A 23,997-nucleotide genomic window follows, 5' to 3' on the forward strand; every position below is an offset into this window, starting at 1 on the left:
TAAAAAAAATTTTTTTATGTGGTACCTTAAAGTAAACCCATCAAAGTGATAATTTTTTAATATGCACTCAAGTTGAGGATATATTTATCTCAGCTTAGTTTGCAGTGAGTTAGCGTAAAGTGAACTATTAATTTAGTAATACATAACTTTTGAAATAATTAACATTTTGATTGCTGTAAAGAAAATTATTTTTATACAGGTATATACTTTTTAAAATTATTTAATTAAGTTAAAATACTGCATTATTAAATTGATTATGTAAAAGAAATAAGCGCGTGCATAGAATTTTTTCGAATTTTACATAGGGGAGAAATACTCTCTAGGTAAACATTAGCCCATAAATTGACCTGCATAAAGTTTGTCGCATGTTTTAGTCGTGAAAATTTATCGTGAATAGTACAGTTTTTGAATTCCTGGTGTTGTTAAAGTAAATAAACTTATTGTGAAATTAAACAAAGAAATGTTTAACAAGCTTAGTGAAAAATTATCATTTGTTAATGCTGCAGAAATAAATCCTTATGAAGGTAGAGTTTTTAGTTTTTCGAGTTGTTATTTAATATCGATAGTGGGAGTAAGTCCCATAAAAAAGTAAATCTCCTCTTATAAGCTTTAAAACTCATATTAAAAAAATCCTTAAATTAAGGATTTTTTTATATTAGAGTAATTATCCCCTTTTCAAAACTAAATTATTAAAAAGAACCATTTTAATGATAAAATGAACTTTTTGGGTGGTGTTTTGTGGAAGAGTAATTCTCCCCTTTTTAAAGTTTTTGTTATAAGAGTAAGTTTTACTTTTGTCAAGTTTTTTTTAAACAATAAATCTCCTCTTTCAAGGATTTTTTTCATATGAGAGTAAATCGCCCCTTTTCAAAATTAAATAGTTAAAAGAACCATTTTGTTGATACTATGAAACTTTTTAGTGGTTTTCTGTGGTTTATTAAAAACAAAAATGACATTATTTTTTATCAGCATTGTCATCAAATTCAGTTAAAAAAACCCGGGTAAAAGACTTAATTGATGTCAATAAGTAACTAAAGTATGTAAAGAGTTAATTAAAAACTGTTGTTTTTAGTTTTATCTGTTCTGCTTGTATGATGTCATTTACAAGAAAAGATAATATGAAAAGACATGCTTTACAGGTACATAAAACCATTTTTAGAGATGATCAATCCAAAGATAAAAGAACTCCATGTCACTATCAAGACTGCGGCCAAGTATTTTTTCAAAAAGTCAAACTTATTAAAAACATAGAGAAATGTCATGAAGGTATATTTTCCAAAGAATCCTACAATTTTTTAATCAGAATCTGAATTCTTAGCATGGAAGGAAAAAAAGGAACTTAATAGTTATGTTTTTTTCAGTAAACAAACTGGTAGTTTTTTCACTGGAAAAAATATAAAAAAAGATGTAAAAAAAGTTACTTTATTTGTCAAAATAATCGTCATTCTAAACCGCATTGCTCTTTTAGTGAACCAGCAAGAAAAACTAATAAAAGGTACTACAGAGGGAGTGTTAATTGTTCAAAAGTTGAAGTCTGAAGATTTTAATAGCATTCTGGTTTATAAGCCACAAGGACAGCAAACTGTTATCGGCCCAAAAGTGTATGACAACATTGACCTTAATAAGGATTCCTTTGTGGTTGGTATACAAACAAAGCATCAACTATCAATGTTTAAAAAGCATTAATCACAAGTTGTTTGTATTGATGCAACACACTGCACCAATCAGTATGCATTTCCTCTTGTGACTTTACTAGTTCAAGATGATTTTAAAAGGGGTTATCCAGTAGCTTTTCTTATTTCTAACCTTGCAGATGAACAAACCATAACACCATTCTTAGAGGAAATGAAAAGGAGATGCAATCATTCTGTAAAAGTTAATGCTGTTATGACAGATGATGATTTGTCAGGCTGGAATTCTTTTAATAATGTTTTTGGAGATGTGCGCCACTTGCTATGCAAATGGGATGTAAAACGTGCATGGCGCAATAAACTTCCTTTAGTCGGTCCATCTAATTTACAAGAAGAAGTTTATAGGAACTTAGAGACCATCATTGAAGAAAAAAACCCTGATGTTTTTTTATCAACTATGAATGGTTTTGTAAAGGCATATGAACATAAATGTCCTAACTTCATTAGTTACTTTGCTTCTTGACATATAAAATGGGCTTTTTGTTATCGCAACTTTCAACATGCTGACACTGATACTAATATGTTATGTGAGTCATTTCATAACAAATTGAAAACAGTTTACATGGAAAGACAACCTAATAAAAGGTTAGACGATTTAATCAATTTACTTTTAACAATCGAGGAAGATAGTTATTGGCACCACAAAAGAGACACCATTTATCTTGGAACAATATCTCTCCCAAAAAAGTACAAAAAAAGACATGAAAAAGGAATGTTGATTTCAGATAAATGTATTATTAAATGTTCATTAACTCAGTACACAGTTAATAGTCAATCAAAAGATGTAACATACAATGTTGACATTCTAACCGACACTTGTAAGGAAAGTTTGTGTTTAGAATCATGTCTAAATCCCGCCTGTAATGGTTTGTGTCAGCATTTATATAGGTGTAATTGTAATGACATTGTAATCCTTTGCAAGCATGTTCATAAGTTAAGATTATTTCTTTTAAGAACTCAAGAAAAAAAATGCACAAAAGTATCTTTAGCTGTTAATACTGGTAATAATCAAGTGAAGCAAAAATCACAAACATTTATTAATGAGACTGAAAGGTTTTAAAAAAATATTGATGAAATATCTAAATTAATTTCTCATCCCATGATAATAAATTTGCAACTTCCTTCAATGAACAGACAACTGGAAGACATGAACAGTCAAGCTGAAGCCATAAATATGCATTCTGCATACAGAGAAAAATATGCATTCTGCATACTTTGCATCTTGTGTAATATTTATATATTAGTATTTTTTTAGTTGTCGATTTTATAACTAATTTTTTATTATGTTGCTTATATTTAATTAATTGCATATATAAATTCATTTATGCATTATTAACTATAAATTTAATTCTGTAATTGTTCAATAAGTTATAATTGTTAATTATAGTTTGCATAACTTATAATTTGTCTGCGTCTATTTAAAAATGCATCATTAAACGACTTTTCTATTTTATTTAACTTTCTTTAAAATTGTGTTTTCAGAAAAAAATATCAATGATCCATTTAATGAAGTACAATTTCGTAAATATATATACGATACTTCAGGCCTTCCCAGGAGAGGCGTGCGGTCGCACGCATTGAGTGAACACGGATATTTTTTTTTTTTTAGATAACTCGGCCACGCTTTTTTAGCATATATTAAAAATAACGCATTTTTAAAAAGGCGCTAAAAAAATCAAACTAATTCGTTGTATTATTTTATAATTTTTTTAATAATTTATTCTTTTCATTAATAAGGAAATAATAACATAAAATTAATATATATATATATATATATATATTTTTTTTGCATTTTTTTTTCTTATAACAAAAGTTTCCTTATAACGAAAGTAGCTCCACTGACGTCTCGGGAACAGATGAAGAATGCAGTGACGATGAAAATTGTTCTACTGACAGTGAATGCAGCAAAATACTTTAAATTTCTTTGTTAAAATGATATATATATATCATTTTTATGTTCATATTTTTATATTAATAATAAAAATAAATTATGAATAAAAATAATAAAATAATACGACAAATTAGTTAGGTTTTTTCAGCGCCTTTTTAAAAATGCGTCATTAATATATGCTAAAAAACCGTGGCCAAATTCTCAAAAAATATATATGTATGCGTGGTCACTCAAAGAGATCGACCGCACGCCTCTCCTGGGAAGGCCTGATACTTTATGCGGTAGGTGTTTAAAGAACCTTGAAAGTGGTTTTGAACGTTTGTACGATATTTGTAGGGCAAGTGTTTATTTTATTTTAACATAATAATAAGCTGAAATTTTTATTCCAATATTGTATTAGGGAATAACCTGTTCCTTTACTATTTTGTTCATCCACTTTGAATTAAATGCGATTTGGTTGGCGAAAAATAAATATATACCGTTGTTACATTTTAGGTCCTATCCCTTATAAACAAATGTTTCCTTGTTTCTTTGAGTTGTTTACAGTTATATCTAAATTATAGCTGTCTATGAAATTTGAGAAATTGATGGAGTAATAGATATTGTAGTAGTGATTACAAGGATGACCTTTAACATTTTGTTATTACAGATTTGCAAGAACACATCCTCTAAAAAGAACGATTAGGTGCAATGCACAAAATTTCCACTATGGTATAATTGCGAGTGTGCCCACATTTCAATCAAAGATGCGGATGTCAGTGATACTTTCCAATGTCAATGATACAACCCTATCAAGTTTAAAAAACGGCTATTTTCATAGCCAAAAATCGTTTTAAAAACATTAAATGACATGAAAAATCTAGTTCTATTCTATTCTAATTAATTATAATTAAGAAAAAAATAAAGGAAATTTTAAGGAAAATTTTTTTTTTTTTAGTTTTCACTTGTACTTAAGTTCTTCTTCAGCAAAATTCGTTGTCTTTATTAGAAAACATTTTTAATTACCACAACAGCCATTTTGAAGGTTGAGCGCAAGCAAATTTTTTTTTTTTTACAGAGTTATAACAGAAATCATTTTGTACGACCTTGAGTGCAGAATTGTGTTGCTTGAAATAGCTCTAATACAAAAGCGATAACCAAAGTTACGCCTCCTTACATAAACTCTAATTAATAAAAGCTCATTTAGTGAACAAAAGAGCGCTCTTTTGTTCTGTAAATGAGATAAATTGCGCCCGCTTCTCTTTAAATAAAAATTATGTCAGAGTTAAAGACACTAACATTTAGTTTTTTTAAGAGGAAGGGAGCACAATTTTTCTTGCTTTCCCGAAGCGCTAAGTTGGCTCGGTACGAACCTGTCTAATTCTAGTTGTTTTTTAAGTTTTAAATCAGGCATTAACTTAACACATTTAATAAAGTATCATATCATTTTTAAATAGCCTGTTTAATAGGCCTAATTTGTTTCAGTTTTTAAACAACGTGATTTGTTAAATATTAGGGGAGAGTGGTGTAAAATATCCCCCTTTTCAAAAAATGATATAATCAACTAGCTTCGCACAAACAAACCTAAAAACAATTTTTTTTAAGGATATTCAATTTATGCTCTACAACTTGTTATCTGAAAATTAAAGGTGCATATATGCCTTACGTTAAGAAGCAACCGATAAAAAGAGAGATGCCAGGGGCCCATTTCACCCTGGTGTTAGCCTAAAATGGGTTCCTTATTTAATTCCTGTATAAAGCCCGAGTTTTAATCAAGAACTGACAGTTACTTATTTTTTAGTAATAAATAATCATCTGTTCCTTAACCATATTAGAAATTTGACACTCGAAGTAAACTCAATTGAGACAGAATGTGCTCAAATCTCTTCTGTAACTGAGTGATAGAAACTACTACAACGAGTAAAAAGAATTACTCATGGAACTTCGATTATTCGTATATTAAATAAACTACAGCCTATACCTCGTCAATGGAAGAAGTTCCTTTCAAATGGCAAAAATAAAGAAGAATTAATAAATTTTTTGTTTACTCATTGGAGTTCATTGAATACATTTTATTTCTCAAATAAGAGTGTTTATTTAACCAATGAAGATAAATGTTATCAATTTATGTTATCAGTAAATAATGTGGTAGTATCTGAAATAATCTCTCTTAAATGACAATGAAGAAGCAGATACTCGATTAATGGCTCACTGTTATCATGCAGCTTCATCTCATCAAAATATTGTAATTTGGAGTCCTGACACTGATGTATTTGTCATTGCTTTACATGCTATTAAACATTTTACTGTTAATTTATTATTTGCAACCGGAAATCAAAACAACAAACGTATAATTAATGTAAGAAAAGTAGCTGATCATTGGGGTAGATCTTTTGTAAATGCTGTAGTTGGCTTTCATTCTTTTACAGGTTAATTGGTTGACTTAATTTATCTATCTTTTAAGACATGATTTTACATTCTTTTTTTGTAAGTTTCACTTCCTTAATACAAACATTTAAAACACTGTAAATTGTATAATATGTTTTCCTTTTAGGATGCGATACTACAAGTTCATTTTATGGTAAAGGAAAAGCTTCAGTACTTAAGGTCTCACAAAAAAAAACTGAGTATGAAGGCGTGTTAGCAGAGCTCGGTGAAAATCACTTGATGGCATCAGATTTATTTACTAAAATAGAGAAATTTGTGTGTCACCTTTATGGTAATGACATGGTTTCTTCAGTTAACGAGTTGAGATATGAACTCTTCAAGAGTGGCAATTATAGAGAAGAGCAATTACCTCCAACTTCAGATGCATTAGTACAACACATACTGAGATGTAATTATCAAGCTTATATCTGGAAACATGCCACTATACCTCTATTGAATATGCCAAGACGATGGGTGGCGACGAATTGAAGATAAAATGGCTGTCAAATAAAATTGCTCCCGATAGCGTATTAAATTTTATTAATTGTAGATGCGCGACTGGTTGTAATACAAAACGATGCTCATGTCGGAGTGCAGAACTGACGTGTTCTGATTTATGTCAATGCATTGAATACGACAATAAAAATTCGAAATTCGCCGAAGAAAGCGATGATACTTACAATGGAGTAATTTCAAGTGATTCTGATTCTGATATAGATAATCAACCATTGTAAACTTTTATGTTTGTAAGATAATAAAAATAAATTTAAAAAAGTGAAATGAACAATTAAATGTATTATCAGTTGTTAAAACGATATCTCAAATTAACTTTTAGACTTACACGATAAAAATCAATTCACTCTTATATACCCATGTAAATGAATGTATAATTGGTTATATATTAAAATTATTTCATATATTTATATACAATTTAGTATTTATGCAGTTACAGCTGCTAAGAACAGTTTTTAGATCACTATTTTATATTACAAAATAAAAATCGATTCACTCGATAATATAAAATTAAATCGTAAATTTCTCAAAAACTGCAAGAGGAAAACTTGGGAACTTTTCAAATTCAGAATCAGTATACTTTAAAACGCAAATTTGGAAAAAATAAAGTAGTTCTGAGAGGGAGGTCAAGAAAACTGTTTTCTGATAACATTTTTATATCACGGATCGCGTGATATAAAAATGTTAAATGATCGTCTATATATTTGAACTAAAATTTGGCATTTAAAAAAAAAAAAATTGGAATATTGTAAAAAATATCGTTATTATACCGATAAATATCGGTATTCTCGTTATTTTTATGTATTCCGATAAACCGATAAAAAAAAGCCGATAATATCGTTTCAACCGATAAGTTATCGTTTGGTTATCGGTTCAAACGATAAGTTATCGTTTCACAGGCAAATTCATATCGTTTGATATCATTATCATTTTATATCGTTATCGGTTCAAAATATCGGTTCATACCGATATACCGATAACGATATGCAGACCCTTACACTAAAGGTGTGTTTATACTCACATGTTGTGGAACTTAACATCTAAGCTGGTGCTAATTTATATTTGCAAATACTCCCAGATTATGAAAATATTGTAATAATTCTTAATTTTGATTTTAGAAATTATTCAAAACTGTAAGTTGTTGTAATGTACTATTGAACTTCCATATAGAAGAATGCAAGTTGTCTTTATTACATTTATTACATATACTGATGTAAGAAAATGTACACAGTTAAAATGGCTAGTTAAAGGTAATAGATGATTGACTTTCGTTACTCTTTGACCTGGATTCCATTACAGGCAAGTTAGTATTTTAGATGGTACTAAAATCACAACAGACTTCTGACCATATTAATGAACAATCTTTATGTCTAATAACTTATTATATATTGCCTTCTTTTGTTTTAATTATTCCAACATCCTCATTTGATGTGCTTCGGAAATTTTTAAAATCAGAAAATATGTTTCTGATTAGAAAAAAAGATAGTGGAAGTCATTATTACATTAAAGAAGTTTATGCATGAAATGTTGTAGAATATGATATTAGCAGATTGAAGATTTAGTAGATCTGGAAGAGATTTGTCAATATTATTGGATAATGGCACTTCACACTTTAAAACAATTAGTCTCCACATGCCATTCTATTGGGGAGAACTATTGATTTTAACTAATACAAAATAATTTTTGTTATTTTGATTGCAACAGTCAAAACCATGTTTTGATGCAAATGCTTTTAACTGTTGATGAATACTTATCACATGTACTATTTTATTTCTTCCAACTCTTGTGAGTGTGTTACATACATAACAGGTTTCTGTGTGTTCATAAAAAGTGAAGAATTTATCATTCCTCTCAGCTTCAAAGCCTTTTTTTGAATTTAAATCTAGCCTGCATAAGACCATGTAACATGATTTGCATAAATATTCAGGATGAACTTTTTGGTTGTCTGAGGTTTTATCCAGCTTGTAAAAACTAAGAGTTGCTTGTTTAAAGATAACAACAGGTTTTAACTGATAGTAACTATCCTGTTTTATTATGCAGCCACACTTTCCACATAAATGTTTTAAATATTCCTCATGAAGACTCGTTATTTATCCAGTAATGAGATAATATTAGGAATATAAGATTACTTCTTTTGATATATCTAGAAAAGGTTAAAAATAAGGTTGTACATCACTTGTAGAAGGCTCAAGAATATGCAACGAAAGGTATGGTCTTATTATTTTTATTATCATATTGTTACTATTAGTAACAACAATAACAATAAAAATAATAAGATCATTATAAGTTAAAGAAGCTTTACGTGGCTGACTGTTTAAAAATGCTTATTAAAAATACATACTTAATATTTCTTTCTAACTTCTGAAATCAATAGTTTTTTATGAACTTTAAGATGCTTTTAGTTGTAATACCTTTAGACAAAATGCGATTTAGGTATCGAAAGTAAGAAAATTTATAACTAGGACGTTCGCGAAAAAAAAAAAAAAACGAATTCAAGAGAAAAAAAAAGCGAGGCAAATAAGTTCGACATTTCCGACAAAAATAAGAAATACTCTCTGATTTAAACATAGGCTTTTTGTAAAAGCCTAGTTTTAGACGTCAAAGTTTAAACACAGTTAAATTTCTATTAAGCAAAGTTCATAGCTCAAATCAACCTTATTCAGATTTGTGAACTATTTTTAATTAATTTTTTTGTCTTTTATAACTATAAGCTTCAGTAAATGCATAATTATAATGGGTTTACTGAGGGAGGTTTTTTGACGGGTAGAAGTCGGAATATCTGTATCATGAATTTAGAAAATTGACGGTAACAAGCATAGTTTTTGGCTAATTGGCGGCACTTTTGATCTATAACAATGCATTGAACGTCCATCTATTAATACGTCCTTGATCTAAACTAGCAAAAAGCAACCCGTAATACGGGTTATGGTCGATCTGTTACTTAATTTATAATGGCTGTTTTCCACCATTTAAAGTTGCGAAACCTTAACTTAGAAAAACCCCTTCAAATCGAAAAAATTAAACCATCTGTAAAATTAAAATAAAAAGTATGCGGAGGTAAAATAATTTACCAATTATTTAACATTGATTGAGTAATTTACAACTGACATAGGTCATATCAGTGAAAGGCAGAACCATTTTCCTCGACATTGCTAAGTTCAAAACAATAAGTTTTTAGTTACTGACACAAAATAATAACACTTCATCATGCTTTAAATTAACGAAAAAGTAAAGCTAAATTCTTGTTGTATTTTTTATAACATGAACTTTAATTAATAAGATTAATATGAAGCGAACTTAAATTATACATGAGTTATTAATTTTTTGGTATCCCCTTGATACATGTTTCTTTAAAAAAGGAAATTGTCTTTAAAACATTAAATGCACACAACTAAATAAATTTGTTAAAAATAACTGACCATTTGACCATTACTATATATGGCATTTATCTGACCATTTTTAAATATGGCCACTTTGTTTCAATAGTTTTTAGTAAATGGTAATTTGCTACCATTTACTAAAAATTCCTTTTGTTACTCGGAAATTAATTCTCTTAAATATTTTGACACTAATAAAGAACCTCCCTTCCCCGTTTTTGCCTTAATGATGATCAGGAGAATAGAGTTAGATTTGTTAAGAGTAATCAAGTTTTAGATGAAGATCTTTTACCAGAATAATAAAATGTAAAACAATGATTTACAGATATAAGAATTTTTTCTTTTTAATATATATAAGAATTTTTTCTTTCCTCAAAAGTGTTGCAAATGCAAACTATGCTAATTAATTAGTTAAACACCTTATAAAATTTAAGAAACTCGATATTTGACAAATGCGCAAAACTAAACTATTCACCCCCCCCCCGTTTAAAAAGATTCCCTAAGTTACGTACAACAAATTATTAGGCGTAAAACAGAGAAAATTTAAAAATATTGAACTACCCGCCTTAAAATGACTTAAGGGCCCTTTAAGGGTCCCTTATTGGTTCAGGGTATTCTAAGGGCGAATTTTCTCAAACAATTTTTTATCAAAACTTAAAAATAGTAGCTTACATTTCTTTTCAGCACAAAATTAGTATGTTTTTGATGATTTTTTAAAATTAGGGTGTGTTTAGAGCAGATCCTAATAAGGGGTGGGTTAGGGCTAAATTCGGGCTAGCCCGAAATCGACTCTAATTTTCTGGAATTTTAAAACTCGGAAAAAAACGATTTAACAGAACAATTTTGCACACTTCACAAAGAAACTCCGTAAAGCGTATATTGACGTAATTTCCTTAAAATATTGTAAATGTAGTTTGAGTGGTTTTTTTATGAAAGTAATTGAGATATTTTTACAGATTTTAAAAAGTATAAATTGTCTGAAAAACTTAAGTAGAGGAGAGTTTTTTTAATAAAAGAGAAAATGTAGAATTTAAATGTTATGTTCGCTGCGAGAAAGCTACATGGTTAGAAAATAGATTTACTTCAAAGATTTTTGTCTATTCATATAGCGTCTAAGTATTGATAGACATTAATCATGATGATCAATTTTTATTGAAACTATTTTTAATGAGTTATTTAATATAATAAGGTTATAATCCTATAATAGTAACAAAATATTTGTTGTATAAATTAAAAATGGCTTCAAGAACTGAAAGAAGAAAACGTCGTAATCAACTTGATATTTTTGTTTCAAGATTAAAAGGTAATACAGCAATATAAATAGGTAGCTAATAATCTTGATAATTTAAAAATATCAAGGTAATCTTATACAGTAGTTATAGTACATTGTTGCTTTTATCTCATCCTATTTATAGACTGTCAGACAAATATCTGCCTGCCTTTTTTATCTAAACTTTTGTAACTTTTTAAAAATATTTTCGGTTAAATATAGTTATTTTAGGAGAATCTTCCAGTTAAATGACGCAGGGAGATCCTGTTATAGAAGAGGAGAATATTAAAAATGGCAAAGATAAATTTGATAGAAGTATGCCCACTATTTTTGATGTTGTGGCTGGATTATATGACTTAATGGAGCACAAATGTAATGTAGCAATGAATGTAAATTAGGATTTCCTTTATTTAATCTAAATTGTAAATTTTTGACACTAATACTCACCAAACACACTCTACAAAAAAGATTGTTGTCAGTTTTTTCATTAAGTGTAATTAGTCAAACTAATTGAACAAACTCATACATTGCTGTACCTTACAGTGCTAAAAGACCTATTTAAAAACAAATTGTTTTTTTCAGGTGAAGTTCCATTAAGAGAAAGTCATGAAAGTAAAGAAGAATCCAAGTGTCATTTTTCATCTCTTTATATAAAGCTGTTATATTTTCGTTTGAATTTGAGTGAAAACAAAATTCGAACGTCTCAGTCTCCACTCCCAAATGTAAGTTTTTAACATTATCAAATTTCTTTAATGTGATTTTATTCATACATGAGTGTATGTTATCAGTTGCTAAATTTCATTGTTAAAATAGATATTATTTAATAATATCATTTTTATTTAATTCTAGTCTGATTGCATGAGAACATCTCTTAATTTGTCTGATGTAAGTAAAAGTTATTTTTCTGCTGTTTATTATGATGAGATGATTTATTTGTTCTTATATGAATGTGTTTTGTTGCTACATTTTTTTAAATATATATTTATATCTGGGTATATAAGGCCACCATGCTCTAAAACCTTTGGATATAAATAATGATGAGATTTCATATGAATCTCAGGGTCCATATGTAGGAATACATATGGCCAAAGGAATACATATAAAATATGTATTGGTGTACATATCTTATTAAATTAAATTAGAAATAAACTTTTATATTAGCTGAGTATTAGTTTTATAGTGGTACAAAACTGCTATTGCCTTTTTTTTTAAGGAGTGATTGTAAATTGTTTAAGTTATGTAACTATTGAAAATAATATTTGTTGTAACTTTAGTTAAGTCCCCGTGATTCCTCTGATTCAAGTTAACTGCCTATGCATGATAGTATGCTTGGTGTTTGTAGCCGGCTTAAAGTTGAACCATTTAGTACACAAAGTTTGAATGTTTTGTATTACTGGGACTAATTATTTTATAAAAAGGTTTGGCTTATAAAATGAATGGGAATAGTATTATATTTTAAGTAGTATATCGTTTATTGTGGTTATTATAACAGGACAGTTTCTTAGGAGTGCATACAATTTTCATGAACTGAATACGATCCAGTCTAAGTTGACCAATCTCGAGCAGCAACAGGGAAGATTGGAGGCACGTGTTGCCTCCAGTGATCCTATTGATCAGAATGTCTGTCCTACACAGTTTCCTATCTTTACCTCTCTGCAGCAATACTCTGAGATTGAAAAGCACCCAAAAAATAAGGTAAGTTTTTATCAATTTCTGATTATGTAAGTACAGCCATGATGTATTATCCTTGGCAAGGGAATATTGTATGAATGATGGTATAATATATTTAAGTTGTTAACTGATCTTTTTTTAGTTAACATGGATGAAGCGTGAAGGAGAGTTGACTGTCTATGCGCACATTTCACAGGTGCTTAACAAATTGCTGGCGTATGACTTACAGCAGAAGATCAATTGGCCTGTAACACATGGGAAGCAGAAGTTTTTTGATAGCCTGGAAAATCAGCTCAAAAGTGAGTGCAATCTACATCTACATATAATTGGATTTAAATTAGTATTTATTTACATATTTTTTCTCTTTTTTTTTTTATAAGTATTTAAATAATTATAGCTTCAACTCTAAATTTATTCCCTGGCACCTCGTCTAAAGAGATAGAATTGAAAGTAGCACGATTTTTTAATAACGCCAGAGATCGCTCTTGTGTTCGTCTGCAGCGATGCAAGAAAAAGACACTCGAAGTTTTGATTGAGGAAGAGAGTAAAGACGACGACTATGAAGGAAATGATGATGACAGTGAAAACGAAGACGACAATCAAAACGAAGATCCTCGACAAAAAAAGCAAAAGATTTAGAAATAACTTTTATAAATAAAGATATCATGTAATGATGATTTATATAAATATTATTATATAAACTGTGTTAAACTATTGAATATTACTAGTTTATAAAAACAACCACGCTTTACTACTCATACAGGATGAGTAGTAAAGCGTGGTTTTTTTTTTTGGCCGGTTTAGGGCTTGCCCTTAAGGGACCCTGAAATTTGGAGCGGACTTTTTCATAAGGGTTGCCCTTAAGGGACCCTGAAATTTTTTTTATGGCGGGGAGCTATCTTCGTTATCAATTACACTGTCATCACCATACTCAGTTTAGCTGTCTTCATTATAGATTTCAGTGCTTGTTTTTGCTATGGGTCTTTGTGTAGATTGCTCTCCACCTTGTCTAACACTTTACTCTGCAAAACTTCATCTTAACTTATTGCTTCTTTTTGCATAATGCGCACAGCTTTGGTTTTATTAGCCCATTATCTGATACAATTATCCAACAATTTCCAGTTATTAAAAATTTTTTTAACAAATTGGGAAATTGTTTGTCCTGTTTAATGAGGCACTTCTATGACGTCCAGAGTTGCAGACATGTTAATTTAATAGGGTCAAAAAAGCTTGCCGATATACCCAGATAAGAAGAACTTAGTCTCTTTTTTGACCAGCACTTTTTAGAAATGTTTCAATTTTTCTTTTATTAGCACCTTGCTATCTTCAAATTTCTTATCAAGCTTCTTGTTCAGTTTGACTGATCCTAAATCAACCAGGAAAAACCCTAATTGCAAATTATATTTCAAGTTTTTCTTAATTTTCTCAACATATATACTTGCATAATTGTATTGTACAATTAAATCACTTGTTGGCTTGTTTTCTTTACAGCTTTAAACACAATCAAATAGCAATAATTCTCCTCACCTGGAGCATTAATGCTGTTTGATTGTTTGTAAAGCTGTAAAATTAGGATTAGTAAGATTGCTTTATGTTTATACTGCTTTACACACAAGCAAAAAGCATTAATGCTCATCACCTGGAACTAGGAATTTCTCGTCAAAGACAGATATCATATTTTTAAATTCAGGAATATTCACATACTGCATCGGACACTCAGATGCTATAATCCATGCATAAACTGCAACAATTTGGTCATTGTATTCTACAGAATCTGTAGATCATTTACCTCTTTACTCTTTTGATAATTAACTCCCGTAATGTATGTACTTTCGCACCTCCACAATTTAAATCACTTAGCTTCTTTTTTTTTTGCACAAAACTTCAGAGGAAGTTTGCACATCACTCAAAGCTGATGGTTTTCAAATTTTTATTACTTAAAGTCGGAAAAAAGAGTTGTTGCTGTAGTATTACAACTAAAGTTTTAGATTGTGAAACTCATTTATTGCAACTTGATCTTCTTCAATAAAAATCAATAAATTTAGGTTCATGGTGGACCTAAGGCCACGGTTGTTATGGGTAATCTATCAAAGCGCGTTGAACGCAAAAAGTGATTTTTGGCAGGTTACTCCTTCCCAGGTCCTTGCATGCACATAGTTTTTGTTCCGAAAAATCAATGTATGTCTTAGTGTCTTTCAAAAACACCTAAAAAAACTACGTGCAAGTATTGGCCTAAAGAGATATTAGAGCTCAAAGTTAGGGTAAAATTTCTAATGTTGTGGTTTCGGACAACGATTTCTAGACTACTGAAAATGTAATCATGTTGAATTTTTACTTTTACTGTAGAAATCTACCCAGATTAGTAAAAAAATTAAAAAGAAATATTTCAGTCATATTCATGTTGCTAAAACTACTCCTCAAAGTAGCAATTGCACTCCATGCGCAAAATTTTCTCAAAACGGGCCAAATTTTGGGACCCAATATCTCCGAAATTAATAAAAATTTTAGAAAAAAAAATTACCAATGGCCTGCTTTCATTGTTTTTTACAAAATATCTAAAAATCAGTGCAATTTGAAGACATCACTTCCAAAATTTGTTTATTTTGCCTACATTTCTCAGACAATAGCTCTTAAGAACTTACATTTCTTGATAACAAAATTTGCTTAAACTTGACGTACAAAACAGAACAATATTTCAAAAATAAAACAGCTGAATAATATAAGCAGCTTTTTGATAACTGACAGGTGCACAGTTTTTTTAAAAATTGCCAAGTTTATCACATTATTTTCATATTTTAAATTTAACAAAATATAAACATTCTTAAAAGTTTTTTACCTATCAGATAGAACCGAACTGTGAAAATGTCAATAAAGTAAGAATACTTTGCGTCATTCAATAAAATGGGTACCAATTTATTTTAAAGAACCATTTTTCATAAATGAATAAAAATGGAAGGGGATACGAAAATAGCTTTAACTGTTATTGTCCAACTCTTAAAAACTGAAATATAAAACATGTTTTATTAAAACAAAGTTTAATTCAACATTCAAAAAGTTTTACAAAGTTTCAGCAAAAAAAAATAAAAATGCACTGCTAGTTGATGGGGGAAAGGCTGTATTTAATATTCTAAAAAAAAAAACAAACTATAAAGCGTATTAGGGAAATACTTTTGGTCCGCTAAAATTATAGGCTTATTAATCCGAAAAATTTTTACGAACCGTTAGCGGATTTTTTTTTTTGCGGATTCTCTTTGCTTTTCGAATTATTAATCCGAAAAATTTTTACAAATCAATTTAACTTTTATTCGCTTAGCGAATTATACGAATCGCGTTCCGTTCGCGTCACCATTAAATGGTGTGGTCCAAAAAAATTACATTTTTATTGTGTGCGCGTCCTATAAATAGTGGATTTCTTTTTTATTTTCAATCAGTCCTTTTTGGAAATCTTAACCTACAACAATTCGTTCAACAGATCAAGTCTACTATTCTTCACCTACATTTATTACGGTAAGCCATTGTTATATTATTTTGATTTAAAAGTTAAGAATATTTCAAACTGAATTTTTGCGGTTTTTTTTTTTTTTTTTGTGGATTGAATACCTTTGCGAATTATTTCGCATTACGGATTGCTTCAATTAGTGGATTGGTCCGATAAAATTTATATTGTTAAATTTCTTCTACTTAAATATTGACAGAAGTAAAAATAGAAATATAGATAAAAACTAGTTTGAAAAACTGTTACGTTCATTTCAATAATTAAGGCAAATAATTAGTTCTTTTATTGAAAACTTTATGCATGCCTCTAAAATATCATTTATTGTTAAGACGAATGGTAAGGAAAATTTTCAAATAACTTAATAAATAATTAGTTCTTTTTCGGAAAGTGTTTGTATGCATCAAAAACGATCACGTTTTATTAAGGCAAATATTAAGGAAATATTGAGGAAAATATTTCAATAAAAAGTCCGTAAACCGAAAATGTGATTTGATCCGTGTTTTCGAACTTTTAATCCAAAAAGTAATCCTTATTAATAATCTGATCCATTTTTTTGGATTTTAAATTCAATAAATAATCCGAAATATTCGTCCGATCCGATATGGCAAACTTAATCCGATTCTTTTCTTTTTTTTTTTTTTATTTCACTTTTTTTTTCTTTTCAGATGCCTAAGCTATCTAATATTTGGGAATTCTTCAACGATGTGGAGGAAATCAAGGCAAAATCCAAGGCCTGTGGCAAAATATACTTAATCAATAAAAGCACCACAATTCTAATAAGGAACCATTTGAAAAGAGCCCACTTGAATTTATATAAACAATTAGAAAGGAAAGACAAGCAAAAATTAACAATACAAGACATTTTTGATGAGCTTGCCTCTAAAGACTCAGATTTTAAACAAACACAAGACAGAGAAAAAAGAGGAGATGTCCACAGACACAAAGAGATACACCAGCATCGCCACAGCCTGGACCAAGTGGAACTTGTGGCACTTCCAACACACAGACACGGCAAGGCAGAAAACAGGCTACCAAACCTGAATGGCAAGTTACTGACATCAATCAAATAAGAACTGTTGTTGATATTACTAAATGGGTGATTGAGGACACTCAACCATTTTCTATTGTAGAAACTGACGCATTCACCCGGATGATGAAAACTGCAAACAACGGTCAATTCAGAGCCATTACAGCATAGAATATATCTACAAAATGCATTCCTCTCCTTTTTAAATTCATCAAGGAACAAGTAAAAAACATTTTCAATACAAACAAGTCAAATCTTGATGGACTACTGATCACACCAATTTGTCTTTCATGAGCCTTACACTCCACTATATAGATTCAAAGCTCCAATTAAAGTGCTTCTTGGTGGAAATGTCCTACTTCCCCGAACAACATACTGGCGACAATATTGCCAAGAAGCTCATGAATCTATCAACAAACTTGAACTTGATTTTGGAGTCAAAACCTGGATAACAGTCGACGGTGCAGGTGTTAGGAAATCAATTGGGGTTCAAAGCAGGTGTTAGGAAATCAATTGGGGTTCAAAGTGCAATTTGGTGTGTCGACCACCGTCTAAATCTAGTTGTCAGTGGTGCTGTCGATGATAAAAGATGTCCAAAATGGTCAATTCTCAACCAAAAAATAACAAAATTAGTAGGTCACTTCAACCAGTCCTCTCCTAAAGCTATGACTTTAGTTAATGCTGCCAAAGCCTTAAATAACTTCAGAACGAAGTTAGTACAGAGATGCCCCACAAGATGGAACTCTGACCTCCATCAAATGGAGTCTTATGTGGATATTCTTCCGGCGATGCATCCTTTAAATAATCTGTTGTACAAAACCTACTGTTTCTGGAGGTTGTAAGTTGACAGATCTTTTACCAACAGATGATGAAGTGGAATCTATTCAATCTGTCATCCGGATTCTGAGAGGCTTCTCAGAATTCTCTGAGAAATGCACCAGCGAAAAGAATGTTAGCATCTGTTCCGTTATTAATTGCCTATACAACATCAGAGGAAGATTAGCAAGGGAGATGATCAAGCCAAAAACCCAGGTGTCATCAGAGCTTGCTCACTACTTCAATGAAGATCTAAACAAAAGATTCGAAGGGGAGTTGATAAATATTGAATTCTCTGTAGCTCATTTTTTAGATCCTAACAGCAAGGGCATGTGCTTTGTGGATGAGGGGGAAAATTTTGAAGTAGTCAAAACTGCAGTAAAGAAAGTTACGGAAAAACTGTCAGAAAAAGAAATTTTGCTAGCCAAAGCACTCCTTCCTCTTCAACGTTGGATGATGAAGATGATGACGACTTTGATTTCACTGAACAACTGAGGAAGAAAGTGTTTGGTGCAGGTTACATTAATCCTGGAGGTGAAACAAGCACCAAGAAAGCCATTTCTGCTGAAATTGAGGGGTATTGGAATTCAAAACCATTTCCAGCAAATACAAATGTACTGGAATTCTGGAAATAAAACCAGTATATTTACCCAACAATGTCAAGGCTGGCCAGAAAAAACCTCTGTATACCTGCTGCATCATCAACATCTGAAAGAGTTTTCTCAATAGCGGGAAATATATACAGCTCTAGAAAAACCAATCTTTCAATCTCAAAGGTTGAGGTGTTGGTATATATGAAAGAAAACACTAAGCAACTCAGTAAAATTCAAGACATTGTGTGGCCAGGAAATGAATTTGGAAAATGATTAACTTTCAGTGTGATTTTGACTTTTTTTTATTTCTTAACATGGAAATCATTTCGTTTCATTGTATATTTGAATATTATAAATAAATAAAAATGAATCTTATTTCAAAAGCATTTTTTTTTCTGAATCGGTATAAATCCGTAAAAATAATATCGATTCGGATTCCAATTCGAAAAAAATTTTTCGAATTGCTATCCGATCCGAAAGTATCGAATCGGGTTGCAATCCAAATAAATAATCTGAAAAAATTTTAACGAACTTTTTTCCGATACAATATTTTCGGATCAAATCAATCCGTAAGTTATTTGAACCGTTTAGCAAAGATAATTCGGTGCGCAATCCGCAAACCGATAAACAGTAACAAATCGGTGGTCTCTATAAAATTATCATTGAAATAGTCATAGAGCTAAAGGTTAAATTGCACATTTTAAGTACCATATTTAATTACCAAGTAAGCTGCTATTCAGCGCCATATATTTGTTACAATTGCTCATACAAATAAACTATTGAGCCCTCTTGAATAGAGAAGTTGACAAGAAGAATATTAAAACAATTTACAAACATACATACATACATACATACATACATACATACATACATACATACATACATACATACATACATACATACATACATACATACATACATACATACATACATACATACATACATACATACATACATACATACATACATACATACATACATACATACATACATACATACATACATACATACATACATACATACATACATACATACATACATCGCTATAAAGCTAGCTAATCGCTCGATATTCGCTAGCTCACTTCCCACCAAATGAATAGTTTTAAAAAAATAGGATTTTGTAAAACTTTTCATAAAGTATATACAAAAGTAATATAAGTGACAAACAAGTTATGTAAAAGTGAATGTATGCATGTATGTATGTAAGTATATATGTATGTGTGTAAGCATGTATGTATGTATGTATTAGGGTGTTCCAAAAAATGACTTTTTTGAATTTCAACTAACATTGTTTTTCATAAGTTGCCCCAACTTTGATATTACTAATAATTTTTTTTTACATAAATACTATGTATGTATGTATGTATGTATGTATGTATGTATGTATGTATGTATGTATGTATGTATGTATGTATGTATGTATGTATGTATGTATGTATGTATGTATGTATGTATGTATGTATGTATGTATGTATGTATGTATGTATGTATGTATGTATGTATGTATGTATGTATGTATGTATGTATGTATGTATGTATGTATGTATGTATGTATGTATGTATGTATGTATGTATGTATGTATGTATGTATGTATGTATGTATGTATGTATGTATGTATGTATGTATGTATGTATGTATGTATGTATGTATGTATGTATGTATGTATGTATGTATGTATGTATGTATGTATGTATGTATGTATGTATGTATGTATGTATGTATGTATGTATGTATGTAATTTTGTATGATAGCCACAAATCGATAGCTAGTTGATAGCTACATATCGCAGTTTTTAAGAAAGAGATTTTATTACGATATGACGCTAGCTACATATCGCATTTGTGTAGCTGGGTACTAGATAGTCACAAATCGTATGCTAGTTGATAACTAAATATCGCAGCTTTTGTTCAGCGACTTTATTACGATATCTAGATATATCTCGAAAACTACATATCGCTCCTATTTTAACTATAGGTATAATATTACCTATAGTTAATATAGGCACGATATATCTAGTATCTGAGATATCGTAATAAAGTCCCTGGAAATAAGCTGTAATATAATTTAGATGGCTTGCCTGTTTTTAAATCTTTTTGGCCCATTCTAATGTCATTTAGGGATTATAATCATATTGGTGCACTTCCTGTAACATTTCACTAGGCGCTACTGCTACGTATGCATTAGTTTTACATTTTATTATGAAACTATAAAATGTAAAATAATGTTTACATTTTATAATGAAATTGTAAGTTTGAGAAGTGCAATATGATATAGCCTTTTTATTTAAATTTTATTTATTTTTTTTTTAAAGTTGTATTATAAACATTTTTTGTCATGTCTACAGTTTTAAAATGTAAATGACAAAAATATAAGTAAATAAAAATCATATAAACATACAATACTTTATACAACAAACAACCTATATTAAATCTATTATATAGTTATAATTATTTATTGTAATGATTAGTAATATTGCTGTTGTTTTCTTATTTGATTGAGTCTATATCAAATATACCTTTATTTGTATACCTTACTATAGAATGTATTTTACACATGTCATATATAACTTAGTTGTATTTTTTCCGGACAGTTCCTGATCGGCTATTCATCAGCTTATCATAATAATAATAATAATAATAATAATAATAATAATAATAATAATAATAATAATAATAATAATAATAATAATAATAATAATAATAATAATAATAATAATAATAATAATAATAATAATAATAATAATAATAATAATAATAATAATAATAATAATAATAATAATAATAATAATAATAATAATAATAATAATAATAATAATAATAATAATAATAATAATAATAATAATAATAATAATAATAATAATAATAATAATAATAATAATAATAATAATAATAATAATAATAATAATAATAATAATAATAATAATAATAATAATAATAATAATATACATCAATCGCTTAAAAGTCGGCTATAAAAACTTCAAACGCTTACAAAAGGTTGAATGTTATTATAAGAGAATTATTAAATAAAAACAGTTAAAACGACGCTCGACGTTGTTTGTTTTTTATTGCTATCAGAGGATTTTTTTATTGCTATCAGAGGAAAAATTCAAGCAGTATGTTGGAGCACTTGTTTATTGAAAATAGTTCGCTTGTCACTGTTCTTTTATCTCAGCGTTTTAAAGTGTTCAATTATCTATTATTAAATAAAATTAAGCTAGCCTTTTTTTTTTTTTTTTATTATTATTATTTTTTGAATATTTTTAACCTCTTAGCATTTTAAAGTATTTAGTTTTTAAATGAAATTTATATATAACAAATTGTTTTTAGTTTTCGTTTTGCTGTCTGATAAATAAAAATGATGATGGGTGATCCAGTCCTCACTTCCTGCGAACTTGAAGCGATCCTTGATGAAAATTCGTTCAAAAAGTACGACTGTGAATTCCAGACTTACTTTTCCAACCATTTAGCTCACGGAATAATTGCTTTGCACAGAATCAACGCGTCGAAAGTGCAAGTGTTAAACTTTATTGCTCGCTACTCCAAATTTCTAAATTCTCCAAAAGAATCAGATGAGTCGTCATACTCCATTGACGAATTGCGTGGCAATCGAATTGAGTTCGGTAGGGTATTGGAGCATTACAACACACAATTGTCTCATGGCGTCTCATGGAATACGCTATTAAATTCTAATTTCCAAGGTGTTTACAAAGGCATGCTTGGGTCCTTAATGCATCCACTCATAAGCATCGGGTATGGTGTAGTTGCAAATTCTGCTCAAACGGTATGCGATGGTATTGCATACATGCATTACGCTTACTTTGCAAAAAAACCTGTTGATGCCGAAAGAAATTTTGGAAACGGAAATCGGTCAATTTTCGAAGTGTTACAGGAAATTAAAGAAGATACCTCTTTTCGTAATCGAGTGAAGAGCGCTTATAAATTTTTCAATTCTAAATTTGATAATGCTCGACTCAAAATTTTTGGAGTTTTGTTCAATGAAGAGAGCGAGTACTTAACTTCATATGTTAATAAAATCAAGCTTCCTGAAATGGTTTGTCTGTCATCAATTGAATCTGTTAGAAAAAGCGTTGAATCTTTGTTGGATATTTCAATAAATATTTATTTGAGATCAGAAATCGTAAACGAATTCTTTCTCCTACATATTGTCACAGGGTGCTACGCCCTTAAACATATTCTCTATCACTTGGAAGACTTCGAAATTGCAAAAGATTCTTTACGCGTGTTTATTGAATGCATACTATGTGTTTATATATCCGCAAATTGCCCATATCTTGACATCCAGCTTCATATTCATATATTTGAAAACCTGGATAGTGAATGGAAAAGTTTGATTGACAGGTTGCTATCTGACATAACCTTTGATGAGCATGTTTTCAAACTTGTTCAAGTTTGTAAAGAATTCTGTGAAGATACAAATTGCGAGGAAACAAAACGAATATGTTTGATGGCTGCAAAGACGGCCGTGGAAAATAAATTTGAGTTTCAAGAAGATTTGTACTAAAAACCTGTACTGAGAAGAATATTTTAATAATCAAATTTGTGAAAAAAGACCCCAATTTACCTAAAAATTCTACCTAAAAATTCTACCCATAAAATCTACCTTAAAAACCAACCCAAAGAATCTAGCCAAAAAATTTACCTACTTAAAGTGAGTTTTGTTAGACATACAATTGGTTTTTTTTATGACTATTTTTTTTTTTTTTTGAAATTTTTTAAGTGTGGTAGTCGATGGATTGAAAGTTTCAAATGTATTTCTTAAAGTTCTTCTGATAGCTAACTACATTGAAGGTTTGAAATTTTGCATTCATATCTCGAACGTCTATTCTTAAATTTTGACGGACTTATATTGATACTAATGTTAATAATTTAATCACATTCTTATCAACATTTTCAATTGTATTTATATTATCATCAATAAAATTGATTTGTATCGTTATAAATATTAATACTTATATCAACTTACAAATACTATTTGATTCTGAAAGTATTTTTTGGGAATGTAAAATAACTGAACTAATTATCTTTTACTGACTCAATTAATGCGATGCTCTTTACTTGAATTATTTAACTGGCTCGATTAATTTAATGCTCTTTACCAGAATTATGTGACCATCGACAAAAAAGGATTTGATCTGCTCTTCTCTTGTTCAAATTAACTGCTTTTGCGACTTTTTTTTACGACTAGAAAACACTTCATTGATTCATTTACTTAATGAAAAATCTCT

At 29.5% G+C, this 23,997-nt stretch overlaps 3 protein-coding genes and 1 pseudogene across 4 annotated transcripts; all 4 read left to right on the forward strand.

The window, feature by feature from the left end:
• The first annotated feature begins 335 nt into the window (after positions 1–335).
• Positions 336–3,012, forward strand: LOC149886831 (uncharacterized; annotated as a pseudogene).
• A 2,613-nt stretch (positions 3,013–5,625) lies between these two features.
• Positions 5,626–6,477, forward strand: LOC149886832 (uncharacterized). Its single transcript, XM_090091438.1, has 2 exons — positions 5,626–5,990; positions 6,116–6,477. Exons 1-2 carry the CDS (start codon positions 5,765–5,767, stop codon positions 6,475–6,477), a joined length of 588 nt encoding a protein of 195 aa, XP_089947564.1. The 5' UTR covers positions 5,626–5,764.
• A 4,383-nt stretch (positions 6,478–10,860) lies between these two features.
• Positions 10,861–13,530, forward strand: LOC149886833 (uncharacterized). Of its 2 annotated transcripts, XM_090091788.1 has the most exons (7): positions 11,394–11,537; positions 11,731–11,870; positions 11,998–12,033; positions 12,423–12,522; positions 12,641–12,843; positions 12,962–13,118; positions 13,217–13,530. In XM_090091788.1, the coding sequence occupies exons 4-7, from the start codon at positions 12,462–12,464 to the stop codon at positions 13,456–13,458; spliced, it is 663 nt and encodes a 220-aa protein (XP_089947914.1). In that variant the 5' UTR covers positions 11,394–11,537; positions 11,731–11,870; positions 11,998–12,033; positions 12,423–12,461; the 3' UTR covers positions 13,459–13,530. The 2 variants fall into 2 exon arrangements, with proteins under 2 accessions (XP_089947915.1, XP_089947914.1); XM_090091789.1 differs by lacking the exons at positions 12,962–13,118; positions 13,217–13,530 and adding an exon at positions 10,861–11,181 and having other exon boundaries at positions 11,371–11,520; positions 12,423–12,728.
• An 8,545-nt stretch (positions 13,531–22,075) lies between these two features.
• On the forward strand, positions 22,076–23,510 carry LOC145190609 (uncharacterized). Its single transcript, XM_080067493.2, has one exon. The coding sequence runs from the start codon at positions 22,107–22,109 to the stop codon at positions 23,271–23,273; it is 1,167 nt and encodes a 388-aa protein (XP_079923619.2). The 5' UTR covers positions 22,076–22,106; the 3' UTR covers positions 23,274–23,510.
• The last annotated feature ends 487 nt before the right edge of the window (positions 23,511–23,997 follow it).

Source organism: Hydra viridissima, unplaced genomic scaffold (assembly GCF_058129835.1).
Source record: "Hydra viridissima isolate aposymbiotic clone 2 unplaced genomic scaffold, HvirCarnegie_v1 scaffold_6, whole genome shotgun sequence".
NCBI lineage: Eukaryota > Metazoa > Cnidaria > Hydrozoa > Anthoathecata > Hydridae > Hydra > Hydra viridissima.